The sequence below is a fragment of the Engraulis encrasicolus genome, chromosome 6, assembly GCF_034702125.1.
Source record: "Engraulis encrasicolus isolate BLACKSEA-1 chromosome 6, IST_EnEncr_1.0, whole genome shotgun sequence".
Classification (NCBI taxonomy): Eukaryota; Metazoa; Chordata; class Actinopteri; order Clupeiformes; family Engraulidae; genus Engraulis; species Engraulis encrasicolus.
In genome coordinates this window covers 31,477,052-31,499,494 of record NC_085862.1, presented here as the reverse complement: position 1 = coordinate 31,499,494, position 22,443 = coordinate 31,477,052, and the positions used below count along the sequence as shown (strand labels likewise).

The 22,443-nt window shown below is 43.0% G+C and overlaps 1 protein-coding gene across 1 annotated transcript in view; it reads right to left on the bottom strand.

The window, feature by feature from the left end:
• trmt1l (tRNA methyltransferase 1-like) overlaps nt 1-22,443 on the bottom strand; it is a 23,732-nt gene extending 1,289 nt beyond the window's left edge. The window contains exons 1-16 of the mRNA XM_063200187.1: nt 22,379-22,443; nt 21,583-21,723; nt 21,094-21,156; nt 20,296-20,409; nt 19,925-19,989; nt 16,454-16,610; nt 15,564-15,684; nt 15,354-15,433; nt 14,259-14,508; nt 9,769-9,981; nt 4,454-4,644; nt 3,978-4,056; nt 2,565-2,731; nt 2,290-2,355; nt 1,287-1,413; nt 1-141 (exon numbers count right to left, since the gene is read on the bottom strand). The exon at nt 1-141 is cut by the window's left edge and continues 1,289 nt beyond it. Coding sequence (XP_063056257.1) covers nt 1-141; nt 1,287-1,413; nt 2,290-2,355; nt 2,565-2,731; nt 3,978-4,056; nt 4,454-4,644; nt 9,769-9,981; nt 14,259-14,508; nt 15,354-15,433; nt 15,564-15,684; nt 16,454-16,610; nt 19,925-19,989; nt 20,296-20,409; nt 21,094-21,156; nt 21,583-21,723; nt 22,379-22,439 — 2,036 coding nt within the window. The 5' untranslated portion in view covers nt 22,440-22,443. The remainder of the gene's footprint in view (nt 142-1,286; nt 1,414-2,289; nt 2,356-2,564; nt 2,732-3,977; nt 4,057-4,453; nt 4,645-9,768; nt 9,982-14,258; nt 14,509-15,353; nt 15,434-15,563; nt 15,685-16,453; nt 16,611-19,924; nt 19,990-20,295; nt 20,410-21,093; nt 21,157-21,582; nt 21,724-22,378) is intronic.

Below are 22,443 nucleotides of genomic sequence, written 5' to 3'. Positions count from 1 at the left end.
CTGTAGGTGGGCGCGCTGTATTTGGTCAACACCGACTTGAACTGCTCCAGGGTGGCATCCGTGCGCACGCCCGTGGGGTCAAAGTGTGTGCGGCTCACCCTGAAGCCGGCCTCCGTTAGGTACTGCAGGAACTTATTCAGCCTGGAGAGAGCAGGACAGACACACACACATAGAACATTTATTTATTTACCATTTCCCACTGATGAGCTAACCTGACTCTCACCATGTGAGAGAGCTCCGCCTTGCTCCATGAACATTCATCTGGAGCTACGTCGTAGGTGTAGGTCTACGAAGGCGTGGTTGACAAAATCCTTGCATGTGATTGGGGAAACATTTGTCTGCCTTTTTTAATGAGGTGCTACTTTAACTAAAGTACTCACAGATTCGAAAATATAGTTGAAATTATAGAATCAATGTCGATGAGTGAGTCCATGCAAGAAGCCATTGCTGTCTGAAACTACAGTCGCTTTTCACATATTTTTCCCTTCTTCACTACGTTTCAGCTTTGAAACGTCATCACATCTCTGAAAGTCCTGCGAGTCTGATTAGTTCTACTGCATTTTGGTTTGGGAGCCAGGTGAATCCGAAGATCCTCCAGATCCTCGTGTGAGCTCATGGAGCTGGCGAGAGTCATGCTACGGATGAGCATGGGTACTGCGTGTTCATAGGGTAGAGGGTGTATCTGCCAATGCTGTAGTAGAGTACCTGCCTTTTCAAATTTGACACTTCCTTTTGTAAAGATTGCTATTCATTTATTCATTTGCATGTTTTTTAATAGTGGATGCTCAAAATGAGATCAATGCAAAGCCTGTGGATGCATGTTGTCTTACTTGGGCATGTTCATTCCGTATTTTCTGTGTGTGTCTGTAAATGTTGGTGAGACTATTGACTGTACTGTATAGTATAGGATGAGAGACTTAGTTGGGCATTTTCATGCATTATATGCTATTTTATGGATGGTTTTAGTCTTAAATGTATTGTACAATCATTAGTCTTACTTGGACATGTTTATGCTGTGCATGCTGTACCTGTGCTATCCTGTCTTACTTGGGCATGTTAATTCCACATTTGCTGCGTTTGTGGATACTGTAGGTTGAGACATATGCCTGCATACAGGGTGAGAATCTTACTTGGGCATGTTCATGCCACATGTTCTGCGTGTGTCTGTGAATGCAGGTGAAGTACTGGCTGCATATAGGGTGAGAGTCTTACTTGGGCATGTTCATTCGCGTACGCTGTGCCTGTGAATGCAAAGGAAGTAATGGCTGCAAGTGTGCGAGTCTTACTTGGGCATGTTCATTCCGCGTATGCTGTGCCTGTGGATGCTGTAGTAGAAGGGCGGGTGGTCTAGAGACGCTTCAGTCTTCAGCTTCTTCACCACACTGCCAGAGTCCTCCCCCGGCTTCCTCTTGCCTGAACACAATACATAAATGATTAAAACACACATCTCTCTCAGGCATGCACGCACACACGCTCGCACGCACGCATAGGCACACACACGCGCGCGCACACACACACACACACGCGCGCGCGCGCATACACGCATGCACAGCTTCTCATGTACTGTTTCCCAGAATAGACCTACGTGTGCTCATTCTCAGTGCTTTCTGGTTTATTCTTCAACTTACGAGCGAGCTATGACAGTAATGAGACAAATGACTGGAATAAGCGCCTGGTGTGGTGGCATGGAGCTGACAGGAGGATAATGAAAGACGCGGCGCTGATGGTACATCAATAATTTACACTGGAAGGGCAAGTTCATTAATCTCACAAGACCACCACCCGTTTTCTTTTTTAATTTATTGTAGCTTATATTTCTGTCTGCCTCATCTTGTTATAGACTGTAATAACAAATTAGTAATGACTCGCACATGATATCCAATTTGGATGCTAACAAACAACACTAGAGACAGTCCATTATGAATTATTATTAGATTTAAAAGAATCTTTGACAACCCTATCAGCGAACAAGAGTAATGTAAAGTGCTAATACTGTCAAGGATTATAAGGATTTCACCAATGATAACAAAGTACAGGCTGCATCAAAGCATGTCAGGTCAGGTCATGAAATGAACTCAGCACTACATGATTACAATACAATCCATTAGATGGATGCTAATACAATGACTCTTGCACACACGGCAATAGTCAGGTCATTGCAACACCATTAGCTGGACGTTAACAAAACAACTATACACACACACACAGATAAACAGATACACAGAGACACACGCACGCACGCACGCACTCTCATAATTGGCAGTCATTAGTTGCCGTGGTGACGGTTACCTGATTGGTCTGATGTCTCGGACCCCTCCCCCTTCTGTTGGGTCTTGATGACCACGCCACACTCCACTGCACAGATGAAACCACAACAGTGATGTATTATCATATATACAAACACACACCCACATACACACACACACACACATATATGCATGCACCTCCCCCTCGTTCTCTCTTACCAGGGTTCTTGTGTCACAAACATACAAGCACACTAACAGACTCTCTCTCCCGGTCACTTTTCTTGACATGCTATGGTGTGCATGCATGCTTTCTCTCACCCTGGTTCCCGAGTCCCGGTGTGCCCGTGACGGAGAGGGCCTTGACAGTGGTGCAGTCCGCTTCACAGATGAGAGTCTTCAGTAGAGGCTGCAGGTCCTCCATGCTGTGCTTCACCGCAGCCACCAGCATGCGACGAAGGAAACCTGTGTTGAACAGCGGGCCAGACCTGCAAAAAACACACACACACACACGCGCACACACGCGCACACGCACACGCACACGCACACGCACACGCACACGCACACGCACACGCACACGCACACACACACACACACACACACACACACACACACACACACACGTTAAATAAGGGACCTGGCGTCTATGCACGCACGCACACATACACGTAACACAATGGGACAGCCTTGGCTCAATGGTTAGGCGTCAAACATGCCAAAGCCGAACGGAACGGACGAGAGACGAACGCGGTCTTTCTGCTTAGAGCCGGCTCCCGCACCGCTAACGCCTGACTACCGCCGGTTGGTGTGTAAGGACAGATATGTTTCCATGTATTTTCACTGACGCCGGTAAAAATCGTGTCCGTCACGCGACGCTTTACCGCCCTAGTGTGTAAAGGGCCTTACAGAGGTGGTCTTAAGATGAAAGGGTTGCAGGTTTGAATCCCACCCCTACCTCTTCTATACCTCCACCATGGCTGAAGTAGCCTTTAGCAAAGCTAAATAAAACCCCTATAACAAGGCTAGATGAAACTCCCTAAAGCCATTTCCTTTGGTGTGACATTTAGAAATATATATACTAAGTAATGTTACTTAGTATATATATTTCTAACCGTCACACCAGAGGACATATTTACAGCAAAGTGCATTAGGAATGTAATAAAATAATCACTTAATAGATCAACATTGTGACCACTTGGATTTTTTTTTTAAATATTAATTGCTGCACTACGTAGACATATACTTTTTCTGCCTCAAAAATAATGTTTTGTGAAAAAATAGTTTATTGCTGCCTATCTGTCAAGTACCCCTATATACTTTTGCCTGTCTGTTGGATGTACAGTATGTTTATACAATATATGCCTATTCGGAATATACAGATTTCCTAGAATACGTATATATACAATGTATGAACAAAATGTGTCTATATTTCTTTTTCTATGTTGACTGTGGGCCTATATGGCTATATGACGAGATGTTGAATGCACAGAGAGTCAGCCCCTTACATTCTTGTACGTATATGCTGTGTATGCGTCTTCAAATAACACCGTCATCATAGTTGTAGAGACCCTGGCTGAATAATAATGCACTCCATTGAGTGAATATACTGTTAGAATATATACTGGAACTGGAACTCTGTCCGTGGTGTTTCTTTACATTGATGCATTATTGAGATGCTGAGCATGTTTTGTTGGATTGCATGGTGTGAATGCTGAGCAGGTTAGGTGGACTCACCACAGGGGCCCCAGCTCCACAGCCGTCTTGCCTGGCATACTCCCATGGCACTGGCACGGCAGCTGCCTGTACAGGCTGTCTGCAGACACAACAACCACATGGATATAGTACACACACACACACACACACACACACATATAGGAGTATAGACACAGAAATACACAATAGATGCAAATGTGGACACACACGCACGCACACGCACATATAAACAGAAATAAACCAACCATAGGGATAGAATAAGAATGTAAGCAAATCAACAGATTAAAAAAAGACATCGCAGCAAACATATCTCATTTAGGCTGCATTCCTAGACTGCCCCCTGGTGGATATGTGGGGAAACATCGCCACAAATACTGTCTTGACGAGTGACACTCCACCAAAGCACCAGTCAGCTTGCACAAGACAGAAGGAAATCTCTTTCACACACATGCACAAACGCACGCACCCCCCCATCTCCTTCAACACCGTTGCCTTACCCTCCACCATGCTGCCGGGCCTGATGAAGACTCTCTCCTCGCACCACTGGCAGTGCAGCAGCTGGCGTAGCCTCTTGGCTGCCTCGTCCGCCTGGGCCGGACCCCTCAGCACCCGCACCACCACCAGCACAAAGTGCTCCACCGCCACCGCCAGCAGTACCTCCACGCCTTTATTGCAGCGAGCAGCCGCCCTGGAATACAAAGACACAGACAAATACATATAAACACACTGCATAAACACATGTTCAACCTCTACGACAGCACCTCCACGCCCTTATTGCAAAGAGCCGCCCTGGAATACACAGACACATATATAAACACACTGCATAAACACATGTTTAACCTCTCTACATTCAATGTTTGGAGTGATGAGTACGCACTCATAAAAAAATACTTTTTGATTCCACAGCAACCTCCCTACATTGCCACTGCCAGCAGCACCTCAGTCCAAACTCTTATTACAGTGCTCTGCTGCCCGGACACACACACAAATTAAGACATAAACACACACACACACACACACACACACACACACACAAACAAAACATGCCCACAAGCACTAGGGCTGTCCACGACCAAGGATTTTGTTGGTCGACCAAAGGTCGTCATTTACTCCGACTAATCGATTAATCGCCCCCACAATTTTTTTTTTTTACACATCCCATTTTGACCCAGATAGCCCTACTAGGCCTATTGAATATTCAAAGTTCGAATTCACATAGTTTTAGCCTGTAAAACACAAATAAAAAACAAATTAAAATTAATATTCGGTGACGGAAACAAACTGCCTATGGTAGAGATGCCGCTCGCTGCCTGAAAGCAGTAGCCCAACTGGAGGGCAGAATCAATATCCCCGCGTTGACTGTCATACCTTTTCATCTATTTCGACATTTGTTGCAGCATTACTGTATAGTTGTTCACTGGAATGTCCACTGGAGTCTTGACAAGAGTTCTTGCCGTTCAGGGCAGCGAACAGAATTCTGATAAGTTTGTCGGTGAATGACTTAACGTACACACACACCCCAAAATATGTTCATATCTGGTGGTGGTTCTTGGATGTTGGCCAGCACGGAGTAAAATTGTACAGCAAAGTGGTATGGAAGCAGTGCGACGCACCATGACGTTGCAACATAGCATTTTGGAGCTTCAGAATATGCGCTGACATGACTTCACACTTTTTACACCGTCTGCAATAAATGGATAATTATGCGAGACGAGAAACGATGCAGGCGGTTCCCTGGAGTTTTTGTCAACCAAGGGAATCAACGAGTCGAGTGAGGTATTGTAGCAAACGATGCCTAGTGTACGGGTGCTTGTGTATGAGAGAGGCATATGGAGAGNGGGAGGGAGAGGAGAGCAGCATCTGCCGTGGTGGTGAACTTACATGATTAAACGCACCTGTCATTCGAATTCGCGTGGTTCTTCTCGCCCGACGTTAGTGACCATTGGCTGACAAGCAGTAGTCTGTATCCTTTTAAAAAAATAATCCCATGTTTTAGAGCTCCTTCCAGACATGGTCAAAATAACTTATATCCTTGTCAAACAAATCAACAATACGTCAATGGCGAAAAGGAAGAATGATAGCGAGCGCTCTGAGTCTTCTCTCCAGATAGAAGGGGTGCATCTGGTTAATCCTTTGCAGGCTTCATAGATACTTGTTCAATCCAAAGCACTCTCCTTCGAGTCAAGGTCCGTTATGTTAAAAACCCTTTATTTTAACATGGGGTATACAAACTTAAAAAACGCCGACCGGTTTCAGCCGTCTGGCCTTCGTCAGGGCGTGGTTAAAACTCAGGTACCTGAGTGACACAGGTAAATAAACTCTTGGGGGTCACATGGGTATGGGGAGGTTCAAAGCATTCACATTCGGTTGTAATGAAATAAAGAAAATAAAGCAGATATATAAGTTTGACTTATGGTCTAGCATAACACATAAGCATATAATATTGTCTGAAGTCACATTTCAATCTAGGTAGTCAGATTATGAATAAGTATCAGCATATGGATCCCATAGGTGTGGGGGTATACACTGTTCCCACACTCTGTAAAGAGAAAAAAGAGAGAAAAAAAAAATTATATATATATGCAGGAATTAGATATGTTAGTGGTGTGGCAGATAGTCTTACATTATTCTTCATATCCACTGTTCACACACTCTGTAAAAACAATGAGGGAATTAGATAAGTTAGTGGTATGGCAGATAGTCTTACATCAATCATTATATGCCAAGTCAAAAAACTTTATAAAAAACTTTATAAAAAAGGCCTAAAGTCTATTTCCTCATTTAAACCTGGGTAGTTGAGGGCATCCAGATTATGAATCCAGTACGTCTCTCTTTGTAGTAGTTTGTTGAGTCTGTCCCCCCCTCTTGTTGGTTTTTCTATATGTTCAATTGCTTCTACTTTTAGGAGACTGTCATTCTTGTTGTGGTGGGTGGAGAAGTGGCGTGCCATTGGGTAGTCCTTGTTATTGGTCCTTATGGCATATTTGTGTTCCGCCACTCTATCCTTTAATCTTCTCTTTGTGCGTCCTATGTAAAAACAATTGCATGGGCAGGTGAGGCGGTACACTACAAAAGTGGTGTTGCAATTGATAAAGTGCTTGATTTTATGCACTCGACCTGTCTTTAAGTCTTTGAATTCTTTCTTTTGTAGGACATTTACACAGTGGTTACAAGCCGACTGTAGGCATTTGTATGTGCCCTTGGGGGGTTCTAGCCAGTTGTTTTCCTTCTTGGCCGGTAGGTAGCTGTGTGACAGCTTGTCTCTCAGACTGGGGGCTCTCTTGTAACAGAAGGTTGGCTGATCTTTAAATACATCCTGCAGGGCTGGGTCACTCCTAAGGATGTCCCAGTTGGACTTGATGATGCTCTTGATCTGATGGCTTTGAGTACTGTACTGCATTATGAATCTGGTGCTAGATGATGTCCGGTTCCTTTTCTTTGAGGGTTGAAGAAGCTGTGTACGATCAATTTCTGATGCCTTTTTTTGAGCTTTAGTTATGATAGAGTTCTTGTAGGACCTATTGAGGAAGCGTGTGCTCATAATTTTTGCCTGTGTGGTGAAGTCAGTGTCCTTGTCACATATTCTTCTTATTCTCTGAAATTGTCCGTATGGTATGTTGTTCTTAAGATGTTTTTGGTGAAATGAATCAAAGTGTAACAAGGAGTTTCGGTCTGTGGGTTTTCTGTATATGTGGTATGAAGACTATTGTCAGTATCTCTATAGATGGTTAAATCCAGGAAGCTGATTTTCTCTTTGGAGTATTCTAGTGACAGCTTGATGTTCTCGTTGGTGTTGTTGATGTATTGGTAAAAGTCCTGTAAGTTATATGAGCTACCCTTGAACAGAATCAGGATGTCATCTATGAACCTGGTGTACAGTTTTATGTGTTCAGTAAATGCATTTCTGGCACTGTTAAAAACATATTCGGATTCCCAGAGGCCTAGGTATAGGCATGCATATTCTGGGGCGAAGCTGGCTCCCATACTAGTGCCTTTGCATTGCCTATACAGCTGGTCTTGGAAAAGGAAGACGTTGTTCTTGAGCACCCACTCAGTCAGTTCCACCAGAAAGTCAGTAGGTGGCGTTGTCTCCTGTCTGTCTGACAGGTAGTGACTGACAGCTCTCAACCCCTCTGAGTGTTCGATGTTTGTATACAATGCTTCGACGTCCATAGTAACTAAAAAATCCCAGTCCGTGTCCTGCAGTGCACTCAGTTTTTTCAGGACATCTGTGGTGTCTCGTACATATGACGGTAGTTCTAGTACGTATGGTTTTAGGAAGTAGTCTATAAATTGAGCGGCCGCTTCAGTCAAGCTGCCATTCGCAGCCACTATGGGCCTGCCTTTCGGGTTATCTTTGGGCTCTTTATGGACTTTGGGAAGCATGTAAAATGCGGGGATTCTGGGGTGTTCACATTGTAAGAAGTTGTATTCTTTTTCGTCAATCCATCCTTTCTCTTTTGCGTTACCAAGTATTTCTGTCAATTCCCTCTTCATCTCTGTTAGGGGATTCCGGTCAAGTTTCGTGTAGAATATATGATTCTGTAACTGGCGGTGCGCTTCTAAGACATATTTTTCATAATGCCACACTACAACTGCTCCACCCTTGTCCGCTTTTTTAATCAGTATATCCTTGTTGCATTCCAGTTCCCGCAATGCCGTGCGTTCTGACTGTGTTAGGTTGTTGTGCCAAGGAGTAGGAGGGTTGTTAAAGAGTTTGTGTACGTCAAAGTCTACTTTTTTAATAAATGCTTGTAAATTCGAGTTATTACTCAGGGGACAAAATGTAGATTTTGGTTTAAAAACTCTTCTGGGGATCTGTGTGGCTTGTGCAGTTTGCGGCTGTTGTGAAAACCATGCTTTCAAATGCAAGTTCCTGTAGAATCTGAATAATTCGATTTTTGTTTGGAACAGGTTGGTGTGGTGTGTGGGGGCAAACGAAAGACCTTTTGACAGTACCTGGGTTTGGGCAGGGGTTAGGTCGATAGGGGACAGATTAATCACTGAGGTTAGCGCCTGGGTCGTAAACCTTGTCTGGGTGGTCCCGGTATTCTCTGCGGTCTCCCTCTGCCTCTTCTTCCTCTTTCCTCTGCGGGTTTTGCGCGTCTTCCTTTGTCACGCCCTTCAAGTTAAGAGCCCTGAAAGCACTTTGACAAGACGCTGGTTTTTTTTTTCCTCCGCTGCGACCAATCGACCAATGGGATTCGGTCGACTAGAATTTTTTTTGGTCGACCAACGATTAGTCGATTATTTGCGGACAGCCCTAACAAGCATACTCACTCATATTTACACAGCCGGTCCATGTTCAAATGCCAGTGAAAAGGTACAGGCAGCATTGGGGATGCACTGATACAATACTAATCCATGTGTGGACGTGGAATTGTTTAAAGGGACACTGTGCAGGAAATGGTCAAAAAAGGTACTGCAACTATGCTGCTCATTGAAACTGGGCTGCCTATTGCAAAATTTGATCTTTACATGAACGATTACTAAGTAATAAACAAATATTTTCCAGTATGATCCAAGTACAGTAATTTTTGCAGTTAGAAATGGCTATTTTTGGAAATTCAAAATGGCGGACCATGGAGAAGATCCCCCTTTTCATGTATGAAAAGTGCAATTTTTCCAGTCATAATGAATACTTAGAATTTGATGCTGGTGGTAAGTATTCATGAAAAGGTAACATTAGTGAATGGGCAGCATGAATTCTGGAAATAAACAACTAAACATCTCACACAGTGTCCCTTTAAAGCAAGAGCAAACTGAAATCTTTCAATGGGATTCACAGCACAAACCTAAGACACACACACACCTTGCCACTGAGGCCACCACCATTCGTGCTGCCAGCTCTCTGTAGTACTCGGTGCGGACGATCTGGCAGCCGTAGTGTCGCAGCGTGACGTTGAGGGACTTGGAGTACAGCGAGCCTGTGTCTGTGGACGTCACCGAGACGATGCCCAGATTCCGCACATTCCGGAATGCCGCGTCCAGGTAGTTCACCGATGTGCCAAAGGGATCCAAGTGTCTGAGGGAGTCAAAGAACAAGTGGGTTATGGGGTTAGAATAAGGACATCATTTATTGATACATACATATAAGCACCAGCACCAGCACCAGCCCCTCTCCAATCACCACACATTAAGTATTCCGACATCATTGCCATCCATGGTCTGCTTAACAATGTTGACTCCATCACAGCCTACTAACAATCTATAACTCACATAACTCAGTGGCGCACAGAAAACTTTCTGGAACTTAATGGGACAAAAATATCTATAGGAATATGACTTACTTCTTATTCCTCCATAAATCAAGCATACAATATGGTAGGGTAATAACATCAAAATGCCCATTAGCATCCATCTCTGTTGTGGTTCTACTGAAAATGAGGCTGGGTAAAAAAGAAGTTAATAATGACTCTGGCATATGTACTGTATTTATGCATGCATGTACGTAACGTAAGGCACTCTCCCCCTCTATCTCACTCTCACATGTACGTAGTTGTCGGGCTGCATATGCATGGTGACATTGGCACCACCAACTACACGTGGGGGCGTTCCCTTTCCTCATGGCATGAGTCAGGTAAACTCGCCTCTCCTTACAGCACGAATGTTTGTAAACAGGAAACCTATATATGTAGTACGGGTCGACCGATACAAGTTTTTTAATGGCCGATGCGATACCAATTTTTTTTTTCATCACCCTTGGCCGATACCCGATTTCTGATACCCGATATTTGGGGCCGATATGGGTTTAAAAAAAGGGTTAAAAGGACACTGTTCACATTTCTTCCCATTGGGACGTGGAACACGACAGGGAGACTCTTTGTCTCCCTCTCTCTTTGCGCTAAGTATTGAACCTCTGGCGGAGTTGATAAGAACCAATTCACATATTCATGGTATAAGGGATGAAGGAAATATTCAGCACAAGATTTCATTGTTTGCTGATGATATACTTGTGTTTATAGAAAATCCTATCACTTCTATTCCAGCACTCATGGATAGCCTCAACGCCTATAGTAGTGTGTCGGGTTACAAAGTTAATACAGATAAATCTGAAGCCATGATGATAGTAGGTAGCTGGCCAACTGAACTAGATAACCTGGTCTCTTTTAAGAGGTCCCAGCAGGGATTCAGATATCTTGGGATTCTTTTAACACCAAAGCCTTCACAATTATATAATGCAAACTACAACAAATTGATAAAAGAAATAAATATAGATATAAGTAGATGGGAAATGTTGCCTTTGTCTCTATTTGGTAGGGTTGAATCAGTAAGGATGAATGTTCTGCCAAGGTTCCTGTTCTTATTTCAGTCGCTACCCATTATAGTTCCTCAGTCCACATTTAGAATGCTTGAAAAACGTATATCAAAATTCATCTGGCAAAATAAGAGACCAAGAGTCAGGTTGAAAGTATTGATGTCATCCAAGCAAAAAGGCGGTCTGGGTCTACCTAATTTAAAATTGTATTACTGGGCAGCCCAACTTAGAGCAATGGTAGCTTGGATAGCCAGAGGTGAAATGGGTTGGGTGTCTATTGAGCAGAGTTCTCTGCCAGGAATTGCACTAGATACACTACCCTTCCTCAGTCAACAGTCACAAAAGAAAATCAAAGTAAAGAACATGTATACTAAATACACCCTTAAGGTTTGGAATACGATTCAAAGACACCTAAAAGGAAAGGCATCTTTGTCAAGAGCCATGCCCATTGTAGGAAATATAGAATTTCTCCCATCTCTAGTTGACATAGTGTTTAGAAGGTGGGCTGAGAAAGGCCTACGAGTAATCAACCAGCTACTAGATGGGCAGGTGGTCAAGACTTTTTCACAAATTAAGGATAAATTTGATCTGCCCCAAACCGATTTTTATAGATATCTCCAAATCAGGAACTACATAACAAAACATCCAGATTGGGACATACTCAAGGAAGACCCCAATAGCATTGAAGCGCATTTTGCATATATACTGGAACACCGTATCATAATAAAACACCAAGTGTCTCAAATATACCAAAAACTAACAACAGATATGTCAGATAACACGTTACACATAAAAGGACAATGGGAGCTGGAACTTAATACAATAATTGAAAATGATGAATGGGAGGATATATGTTCTAAATGTCATAGAGGGGTGGGAAGTCAATTATGGAAAGAGTTTGATTGGAAAGTAAAGGTGAGATTCTTTAGAACTCCACTTCAGGTTAGTATCTTCAACATTGGGGGTAATAATGAATGTTGGAGAAACTGTGGAAGGGTAGGTGACCATACCCACATATTTTGGGATTATCCCAAGATACAGCCATACTGGAGAGACATTAAGACAGAACTGGAGAAGATACTGCACATGGACATACCGTTTGACCCTGTATTTATTTTGCTGGAAAAAACAACAGAACAAAACTTTTCCAAAGACCTGTGTTATATTTTGCATGTCCTACTAATGATCGCAAGAAAAATGATCACAATGCATTGGATGCAGCCTGAGCCTCCTACAGTGGCTCAATGGAGACTGAGGTGCAACCAAGTCCAACTGATGGAAAATATGACTGCCATCCTTCAGCTAAAATTACCCCTATTCCTTAGGAGATGGACACCTGTCATTCTTTATATGGGTTAAGCATATAGTTACATAAGACATACATAATATAAGCTAGCAATCAAGGTGAACCCCAACCCCCCTTTTATTTTTATTTCATTATGTATTATCATTTTTTATTTTTATGTATTTTCTTTTTCTTTTCTTTTATATATGTGTTTTTATGCATATTATTGTTTTAGTATTGTTTGTTTGTTTGGGTGTGATATGTTTGTTTATGTGGTTGTGATTGCCTCTAAGTTCTCTGTTGGCAATAAAGTTCAAAAAAAAAAAAGTAAAAAAATGACAAAATTTTCCAGGTCTCAAGTTAAAAATAAAAATTCCTTTAACATTATCAAATTGAGGTAGAACTTGTAACATTTAAACACCCACTCTAACAATCAAGTAATGTCTAACAATCTAGTAATAAAAAAATAAAGTGTTGAATGACATAAAATAATAAATATCGCATATCGGCCAAAACCACACTCGTATCGGCCAATACCGATACACGTGAAAAATGCGAATATCGGCCCGATACCGATACTGATATATATATCGGTCTATCCTTAATACGGTATGTAGTAAATGCAAGTACAGTATATTAACGTATATCTATGTCTGATGTCTCGCATGTAGTCCAAGGGTCGCATGTGCACAATGACGTTGGCATATACTGTATGTACTGTATACGGGTTTGTATATGTACTTGTAGTATACAGTACAGTCTGTACAGTATACTATATGTATGTATATACACAGACACAGTATACACATCTGTGTTGTCTCACATGTAGTCAAAGCACCTGATGATGTTGGCGTACTGTATACTGCATATGTATATACTATAACATACATGTCTGTATATGTAGATACATGTCTGTTGTCTCACATGTAGTCAAAGCACATGGCGTATATTGAATACGTATGTGTAGTATATGAATTATAATATACTCATGGCTAGTATCTCACATCTAGTCAAAGGGCAGCATGTGCATGATGACGTTGTCATATACTGCATGTCGTGTATGTATATTATACAGTAGGTATGTACTGTATATTGAAGAGCTCAGATGCAAAACCCCCTAAGTGCCTTTTCAGACAATAATCTTAATTCATTTTTATTTAATACAAAGCTATCAAAATTGCTGTCTACATGTCTGGTGTCTCACATGTAGTAGTCAAAGGGCTGTGTGTGCATGATGATGTTGACATATATTGCATATTAGGGGTGGGTATTGGCAAAGGGTTCACGATTCGATGCGCATCACGATACACATGCCACGATGCGATTCTATCACGATGCATTGCGATTCATGTACTACTGTGATGCATTGCGATATTTACTTCAGTAAATGTGTAAAATACAGCTTATTTGTCAGTTGCTGTGTAGCTTTCTTAAGTCAGTTCATTCTATTTAAGCATTCTATCATCTGGGAGAGAGCTTACATCACAACAGAAATATTACCTATTCTCTACTGAACAAAATAACCTGTGGCAAATCGAATTTTATTGTTATCAAATAATCAATTGTCATGAATCCATGCAGTATATTGAGAAAATAAGTATCACGATACCTTGTCATGAAGTAAGTATCGCGATGCATCGATATGACGATTATTTTGCACACCCCTATTTCATATGTACATTTGTTTATGTATGTGTACATCTGTAATATTGTACATAAGTATGTACTGTATCCAGTATGTACATGTGTGGTGTCTCACATGTAGTCAAAGGGCCGCATGTGCATGAGGACGTTGGCGTCCATCTTGGACACCTCCACGGTAGCGATGGGAGCGTCTGGTGCGTCTCCCGACGCAGCGTCGAGCGGCCGCGGAGTCCTAGAGCCCTCCACACGGATGTTGTTGAGCTGGCAGTTCTCCTTGATCATCTTCACGCACGTATCGCTGAGGTCATTGATGATGACCTTGACCGCCCCGCGCAGGTGCTTGGCCCACTGCAGGCCCATGATGCCTGGCAGAGGTACAGAGCGCACACATCAGAGAGAGTAGAGAGAGAGAGAGAGGTTCCTATGGCCCATTGTTTCCGGGTTCTATTATTGCAAGGGGGGGGGGGAATCCCCCTTTAGGCAGACCTAAGGACTGTTCTATTCAATGCTAGGAGTATTATGACACGCCCCTTTAGGCAGACCGGAACCTGGTCATGTTAGGTGCCCATAGCAACCTATTACAATGGCATATCTCTATATACTTAAAGCAGCGGTTCCCAAACTTTTTTCCTTGTGCACCCCCTTGTACATTTCAACGTGGTTCGCGCACCCCCTAAGCGAATGTTTTTGTGTGCTGATGGCCCAGAAGTATGATTCACTGCGCATTCACTGCACATTATGCACAGTTGTTTTGGGGAATCCTCTTTTCCAATAGTCTAGGAGTTAAACTACACTTCAGATGGACCCTTCCAGCATACAATTCACCATACAATTACTTAATGTTCATTAATGCTGGATAAAAACTCACATATCCACCATTGCCTAATTCAGCTCGCGCACCCCCTTGTGGCAAGCCACGCACCCCCTGGGGTCAACGCACCCCAGTTTGGGAAACCCTGACTTAAAGAATCTCTGACATACATAACAGATGGTGAGAAACTGAAATAGAGGGTGTAATAAAAGGCAAATATGCCATGATGTCTGGCATAGGTAACGTATATACATGAGGGGAAAAACAGGGAAGGAAAAATGAACACAAACGTGATGAATGAAAATGATGGACAAACCTGGCTTGGGAGAGTAGAAGCTCCACCTTATCTACTTCAAATTAAGAGCCAAGAAATGTATTCATTGAAATGTTTGTATGTACCTGTGGCTCCAAATGCATCCAAACACTCCAATGGACTCCTCTCCTCTGCTAAAACAGCAAGAGCGCAGAACACAAGTTGCCTGTAACACACACATGCATACACATGCACACGCACACAAGAAATCCCATAAAGGTTAACAGACTGACTCAGCGGCAAAGGCACAGTGTTTTCCTCATACTAATGTGTGTGTGTGTGTGTGTGTTGCGTACCGGTTGGTCTTCATCTTGCGGTTGAAGTAGGTGTCACTCTTCTGCGGTGTGGAGTGGTTGGGCATCAGCTGAACGTTAGTGCCCAACTCCTTCATGATCTCATAGGCCTGCCCTGCATGCACTACGGGGACAATACAGGGCAATTTACTCAGAGATATATTCAGTGGAAGTAGAAGTACATTATTTACGGATGTAATTACAACCCAAGTCGTATGATGTTACAAGGTTGCAGCTATGTAATGTCATACAAATAACGTTGTAATTACATACCTAACAGTGCTTCTACTTTATTCATCTCTGAATTTAATTAATTACAGTAGACTCACCTAGTGCATATACTATGAAGAACTCTGCCCTGCATATAATAGGGTGCCCAGGATGACTGACCCGTTTGTACCCACTGTCAGCAGGCCTGTGTGTGTGTGTATTTGTGTGTGTATGTATGTGTATTATGCTTGAGTAAGTGAAGTGAAAGAAAGTGAAAGCCCACCTGGGAAACTCTCATTGTCATACACAGCACTTCACAGCAAACAGTGCTCACTGCACACAACAAAATTGTATTTATGCCTCAGACATGCCAGGGGGCAGCCCCAAAACACTGTGCCCCAAGGGAGCAATGTGGTGGGACAGTGCCATCATCAAGGTACCTCAGTCATGGAAGAGGATGGGGGAGAGCACTGGTTAATTACTCCCCCCACCAACCTAGCGGGTTGGGAATTGAATCAGCAACCTTTGGGCTACAAGCCTGACACTCTGACTGCTGAAGACTACTGAATGTATATATTGTGTGTGTGTGTGTGTGTGTGTGTGTGTGTGTGTGTGTGTGTGTGTGTGTGTGTGTGTGTGTGTGTGTGTGTGTGTGTGTGTGTGTGTGTGTGTGTGTTTCATACCAGGCTCCTGCTCAAGCATGTCTGTGTTCTGTGTGTAGCTGGCCTCCGTCTCTCCCTTGTTGATGTGGCGTTTTAGATGGCTGATCATGTCTGTCTTCCGGGCTATTGTCACCGAACACACCACACAGTGGTAGTGGGCCACCAGACGCCCTGGAGACTACACAGACACACACACACACACACACACACACAAACACAGACACACACACATACACAGACACAAGGTGTACGTATAGTGTACTTATAGTGCTTATACTAGATCAGCCATTCTCAAACTTCAGAACACCAAGGCCCACTTTAAAATGTGAAAAAATTCTGGGGCCTACCAAACCATATAGCCCAATATTATAATAATATAATATAATATAATATAATATAATATAATATAATATAATATAATATAATATAATATAATATAATATAATATGTAAGGGTTAACGTTCGGCGAGAAGGTCGCTACCGTGGAATAGCAGCACGACAGAGAGAATCTTTAGACCCCGACGCGGAGCGGAGTGCTTCTCTGCTTCTCTGAAGTGCTGCTATTCCACAAAGTGACCGACTCGCCGAACGTTAACCCGCTTATTATATGGATATACTTAAATGATTCACACATGGCGGGGACATTTCTTTAGGCCTATTTAATGTTAAGTTTATTATAGTTTTTAATGCCAAAAGATTGTTGCTGCGCAAAACAAAACAGTGCCGTTGTGGAACACCGCTAGGCAACAGCTAGGTAGCCAGGACAACAGGTGTTGTCTATCACAGCAGCTGATTAGAGTCTTGTTGAAAAGTCGCTTTAGCAGTGAAAAGTCTTGTTGCCATTGACAGCGGTCTGTTATAGACCAACCCGTCCGTTATCGAAACTTATTATATGGTTGTGACGTCATCTGTCGAATGCTCCATTCATTTCAACGGGGCTCCCCAACGTTCGCACGTCTGTTATTTTTCGATAACGGACGGGTTGGTCTATAACAGACCGCTGTCAATGGCAACAAGACTTTTCACTGCTAAAGCGACTTTTCAACAAGACTCTAATCAGCTGCTGTGATAGACAACACCTGTTGTCCTGGCTACCTAGCTGTTGCCTAGCGGTGTTCCACAACGGCACTGTTTTGTTTTGCGTAGCAACAATCTTAACATTAAATAGGCCTAAAGAAATGTCCCCGCCATGTGTGAATCATTTAAGTATATCCATATAATAAGTGGGTTAACTTTCGGCGAGTCGGTCGCTTTGTGGAATAGCAGCACTTCAGAGAGAACAAGACTCCGCTCCGCGTCGGGGTCTAAAGATTCTCTCTGTCGTGCTGCTATTCCACGGTAGCGACCTTCTCGCCGAACGTTAACCCTTACATAACAGACGTGCGAACGTTGGGGAGCCCCATTGAAATGAATGGAGCATTCGACCGATGACGTCACACCATATAATATAATATAATATAATATATGTTCTTTGCAGAAAGTTGTGGCCACTGAGGGGCATTGGTATGAATGCACACTTGCTCAAATGCACACTTGCACTTGCTTTTTTGGGGTCTTATTGTAAATAAGGAATCAGTAATTAGCCTACAAATAATCTCTATGCATGTGTGTGTGAGGGAAACATATGACTAAGGAGAAAATGACTCCTGAATATGAAATTAGCATGGGGCAAGCCAGCACTCACAGCTAAGAGAAATAATATGCATGATTAGCCTGACACACAGTGAGCTAAATACTAAATGCTCCATTAATATAATATTTAGGAGGAAATAGCCACTGTAGCAAGTCAAAATGGCAATGTTTCCCCTCAAAATCGACTGAAAATGATTACAAATATACATTTTACACATCAACACCATAAGCATGAAAATACAGCATATCACGACGGCAGATAGAACATGCACACTGTACCTTGCGGGTAACTCGCGCAAAAATAATTAACAGTAGGAATACCTCCGCGATTGAAATGACACAATGCCTACACCATAACGCATAAGAACACCAAATAAGAAAGTGTACTCACGCACACAAGACATAATATAACTAAACAACATGTGATGATGATCTTAACAACATGTAAAATGTTTTTTTTCTAAGACCTCTCGAGTCGCGGCCCATCTGCAGTACCGCGGCTCATAGTTTGAGAATCACTGTACTAGATAGATAAAACGTAATGTTTGGAGATGTAGGGATATAGAACTATAAGCAAATGTAGGAATATAGAAATATATTCAAATAACATATGAGCTTTGGCATAGGGCACGCATTAACAGAAAAAAGCTCAAAAGGTTAACAAGCAATGAGTATGTGAAGAACGTTTAACAAGCAATAGATCATATTTAGACCGATACCAGACATCATGTAAGGAAGAACCCTAAACTCCCGGCGTACCGCCAGATGTCTGGGGCTCAGCTAACCACAATACGTTTGTACATCCTGCTCACAAATCAAATCAAATCATATTAAGCAATCCGTCAGTAGGTTAGGGGTTACCCAAAAATGGTAAGGGAAGGTCAGAATAGCCAATCACAAGCGAGGGGACACTTTCCTTAAAACCATCTTGCAGACATTTAGGGAGCAGAATGCAGTTTCTCCAACCACCTGTGGTACTCAGTAAAGACTTTGAACATCTAACCAAACTCTGTCTCTGCGTTGAATTCCCTTCACCTTACAAACACCTGAAATCCTTACAGAAAACAGAGACCAGACTGAGAAGAACAACTGAAAACTACCATCCTCTGCTGGTCAGGAAGGCGTGAAACACATTACTGCTCAAGTGCACTGAAGATCTCTTCAAACTTTTCAAAGTCAGTTGTTTAGCGTGGAGCTGACGTCACTCTTACTTAAATACTAAAACTGTGAGGGTGCTGGCCCAAATGTTCAACATACACGATAAAGTAAAACTATGACTGTGGGTCAGGGTGGACGAAATCAGCCCTAAAATAGCTTGAGAAATTGACCACACATCTCTGTGAAGATTCACATTGATCCATGTCATTTTCAGAAAACAGGTAGGCTTTAAAGGTCCAGTATGACTTACCAAACACCCCATTATGACCAAACACACCATTTTCATTCTCCCTGAGTGGAAATCAGAGAGGAAACAGTGGAAACTAGCCAAAGGAAAGTAGCCAGTTGTGGTTGCCCAAGACAAGCTACAGTGACCCATTTACTAGCGGCCTCCCTGTGATACCGGCAAGACACACCGCTAGCTGAGAGCGGCAGAGAAGACTGACTTGCTTTCCAGGAACACAACATCTCTCCTGTGTTATTTACTGTACCTGTGTATTCTTCTTTCCCCCCATCTATGTCATATATATATTGTATATACATTATCTATACATACATACTGTACATACTGGTGTACATATATATTAAATAAATGTAATTGAATTAATGTTGTGCAACACTATGACCAAGTACTAATCTTGCTGTCTGTGTACTCAGAGTGTGCTGTGGCTCGGTCATTTACTGTATGTCATAGTATTATACCTGTTCTGTCCCGGGACTGGGACGATGTTGACGACAGGGCAAGTGGCAGATGCACATCTTCTGACCTGCAGGAGGTGGAGCACAGAGGTGTCAAACGTAAATGTAGAAGTTTTTAAAAAAAACTTGCCACAGTTTCCTTCCAACTCAGATGACTTCACTGAGTAACAGGCCTACAGATACTTTACACCCATGTCTTATGAACAGCTGATTCGGAACTGGTTGAATCAAATGTGTCGCAGGTTTTTTAAGTTTTTCACCTTTTTCCCCCAGTAACAATGCAGTCTACGGTATATATACCTCATTAGGTACTGAGTGGAATGATGAATTGGTGTATCGTGTCGTCATGTTATGACGTCACTTCAATTCTGTACCTTCAAACTCCACGTAAACCTTCCAGTGAAGGTTCTGCAGGTGTCGTCTGAGCTTGTGGCTGTAGCAGGCCTTAAACTTCTCCTCTGGGCACAGCGGACACGACTTCCTCCCCGCTACACAGGAACACAGACAGGAAGACCATGAGTCATTACAGACAGGGCCGCTGACAGATTTGGCCTGGCCCGGGACAGAGTTATCTGAGAGGGCACCCCCACTCAATACATACAATGCAAAGGGGACCTAATGCTTTGTCTTATGTCATCATTGAACTCTCATTGTATGAGAGACCAGGAGTGCGTTGCAATATGCAACCATGCCTCCTCCACTTGCGCTTGTCTCCTCGTCCCGCCTCCTGGCTCCTCCTCCGTGGAGAAAACGATAAAGTTTCCCAGCTGTCAGCCTAGCCACAACAACTTTTGAGGGACTGTTTTTCATTCACCATCCCAATTGCAAATGAGAAAAAGACTCTACAATTGGGCTTTTGCAAGATATTGAAATATAATGCTGTTGTCAGTGACGTCATCATGACATATTACTTCCTCGTACGAGGAGAGAAGCAAGTGGAGGAGACAAGTGGAGGAGTCAAGGTCCCATATTGCAACGCACTCCAGGTTGCTGCTATGGGGGGATGTTACTGGTAGGGGTGCAGTGGGGATGGGTCAAGACAATCCAAAGAACCTAGAGGTACACAGTGTCCCACCCACAGATACAGTGTATTAAGGTACTTTCTTTGGGCCCACACTTTCAGCCCAGGCCCTAGGATGATCATCATAAGATCTGCTATAATACTGACTCACCTCCATTTAAATCCACCAGCTTCTCCAAGCCTTCCAATGTGGTCTGGATGGAAATGTGCCTCTCTGCGAAAAACAATCAGTAGTACAATGTTAGTCAAAACCACAAACCCCCTATAATCCGGTAATTACTCAAGTCCTCTTACGCAAATGCAGTGAAAAGAAAAGCCCATGTGTTAGGTATGTGTTGATAAGATTATTATGGGCTTTCCCCCCCGAAATGTGACACTCACATTCATTCATGTATTCATTTGTCTTATAACAACAAAAAAACATATGGTAAAAACATTTTTCATTGACAGTTTTCAAATAGGCCACCCTAGATTTTAACCCCCTTCACATAGGCTACCCCATCCATTATTGGGCAACAACGGTGAAGCTGTTTTATGGGAATAGGCTAAGCATTCTCTCTCGTATTGATTAGGGAAAGGAGGGCATTACTTTGTGGATATCTCGGTCCCCGAGAAAACGAGAAAGAAATGTGGCACTTACCAGGCGCAGGACCAACGTTGACAGCCGCCTGCCCATCGCTGCCCTCTACCTGCACAGTGTCGCAAGACGGAGCAGCTGTGGCACAAGACTGTCCGTTTGCGTCCTCAGCAGCTCCAGATACAGTCTGCATGTCCCCGTTACCTGTCACATAAAAGCATTAGGCTATGGTTTAGCTATGTTGATCATGGGAATGGTGCATCCCGCGTCTTCATCATATTAATAGGAGCATAATAAACAGCCGACACCAATTTCGTCCTGCTCATTTGCGGCAACGTTGCAGCAAACCAGTTAAGTGCGCAAACACGCAACGACACATTTGGCAACTTGTTAAGTGCACTCAGTCAGTTGTAACTTAAAAAGACGCAAACTGTTCTTTGGGAACCATGGTTGTCTGTCTAGAGGGCTCCTCAAAACATCGCCATAGATAGCCTATTGATAGCGGGCCCTATGGCGGAGCTCCGCGACCAGGCCCCTGCGCTGACCGTATCTAGTTAAATAAGTTAATAACAGTAATATCATGCCACGTTAAACCGTTATAGTTACTAGTATTATAGTTGGTGAATTCAGTCTCCTATCATCACCTCGGGTGCCCTGTTCAGACATAAATAACAATATTTATGACTGAGCCCTATGGCGGAGCTCCGTGAGGAGGCCCATGTTTACTTCAGCAGTTTTAAAGTATCGCCGGAAGTCCGCCCTTTTAGGAGAAAATATGCACCAGAAAAATACAATATTTTTAGAAATTTATCCAGATGTTGTTTAATGCCGAATGGCTATTAATGCGTTGATTCCTTGCCTTTTCCATCGGCGTCCTCCTGGTGTAGTTGCCCGATGTCCTCTTCCTTGAGCTCCGCCATTTTA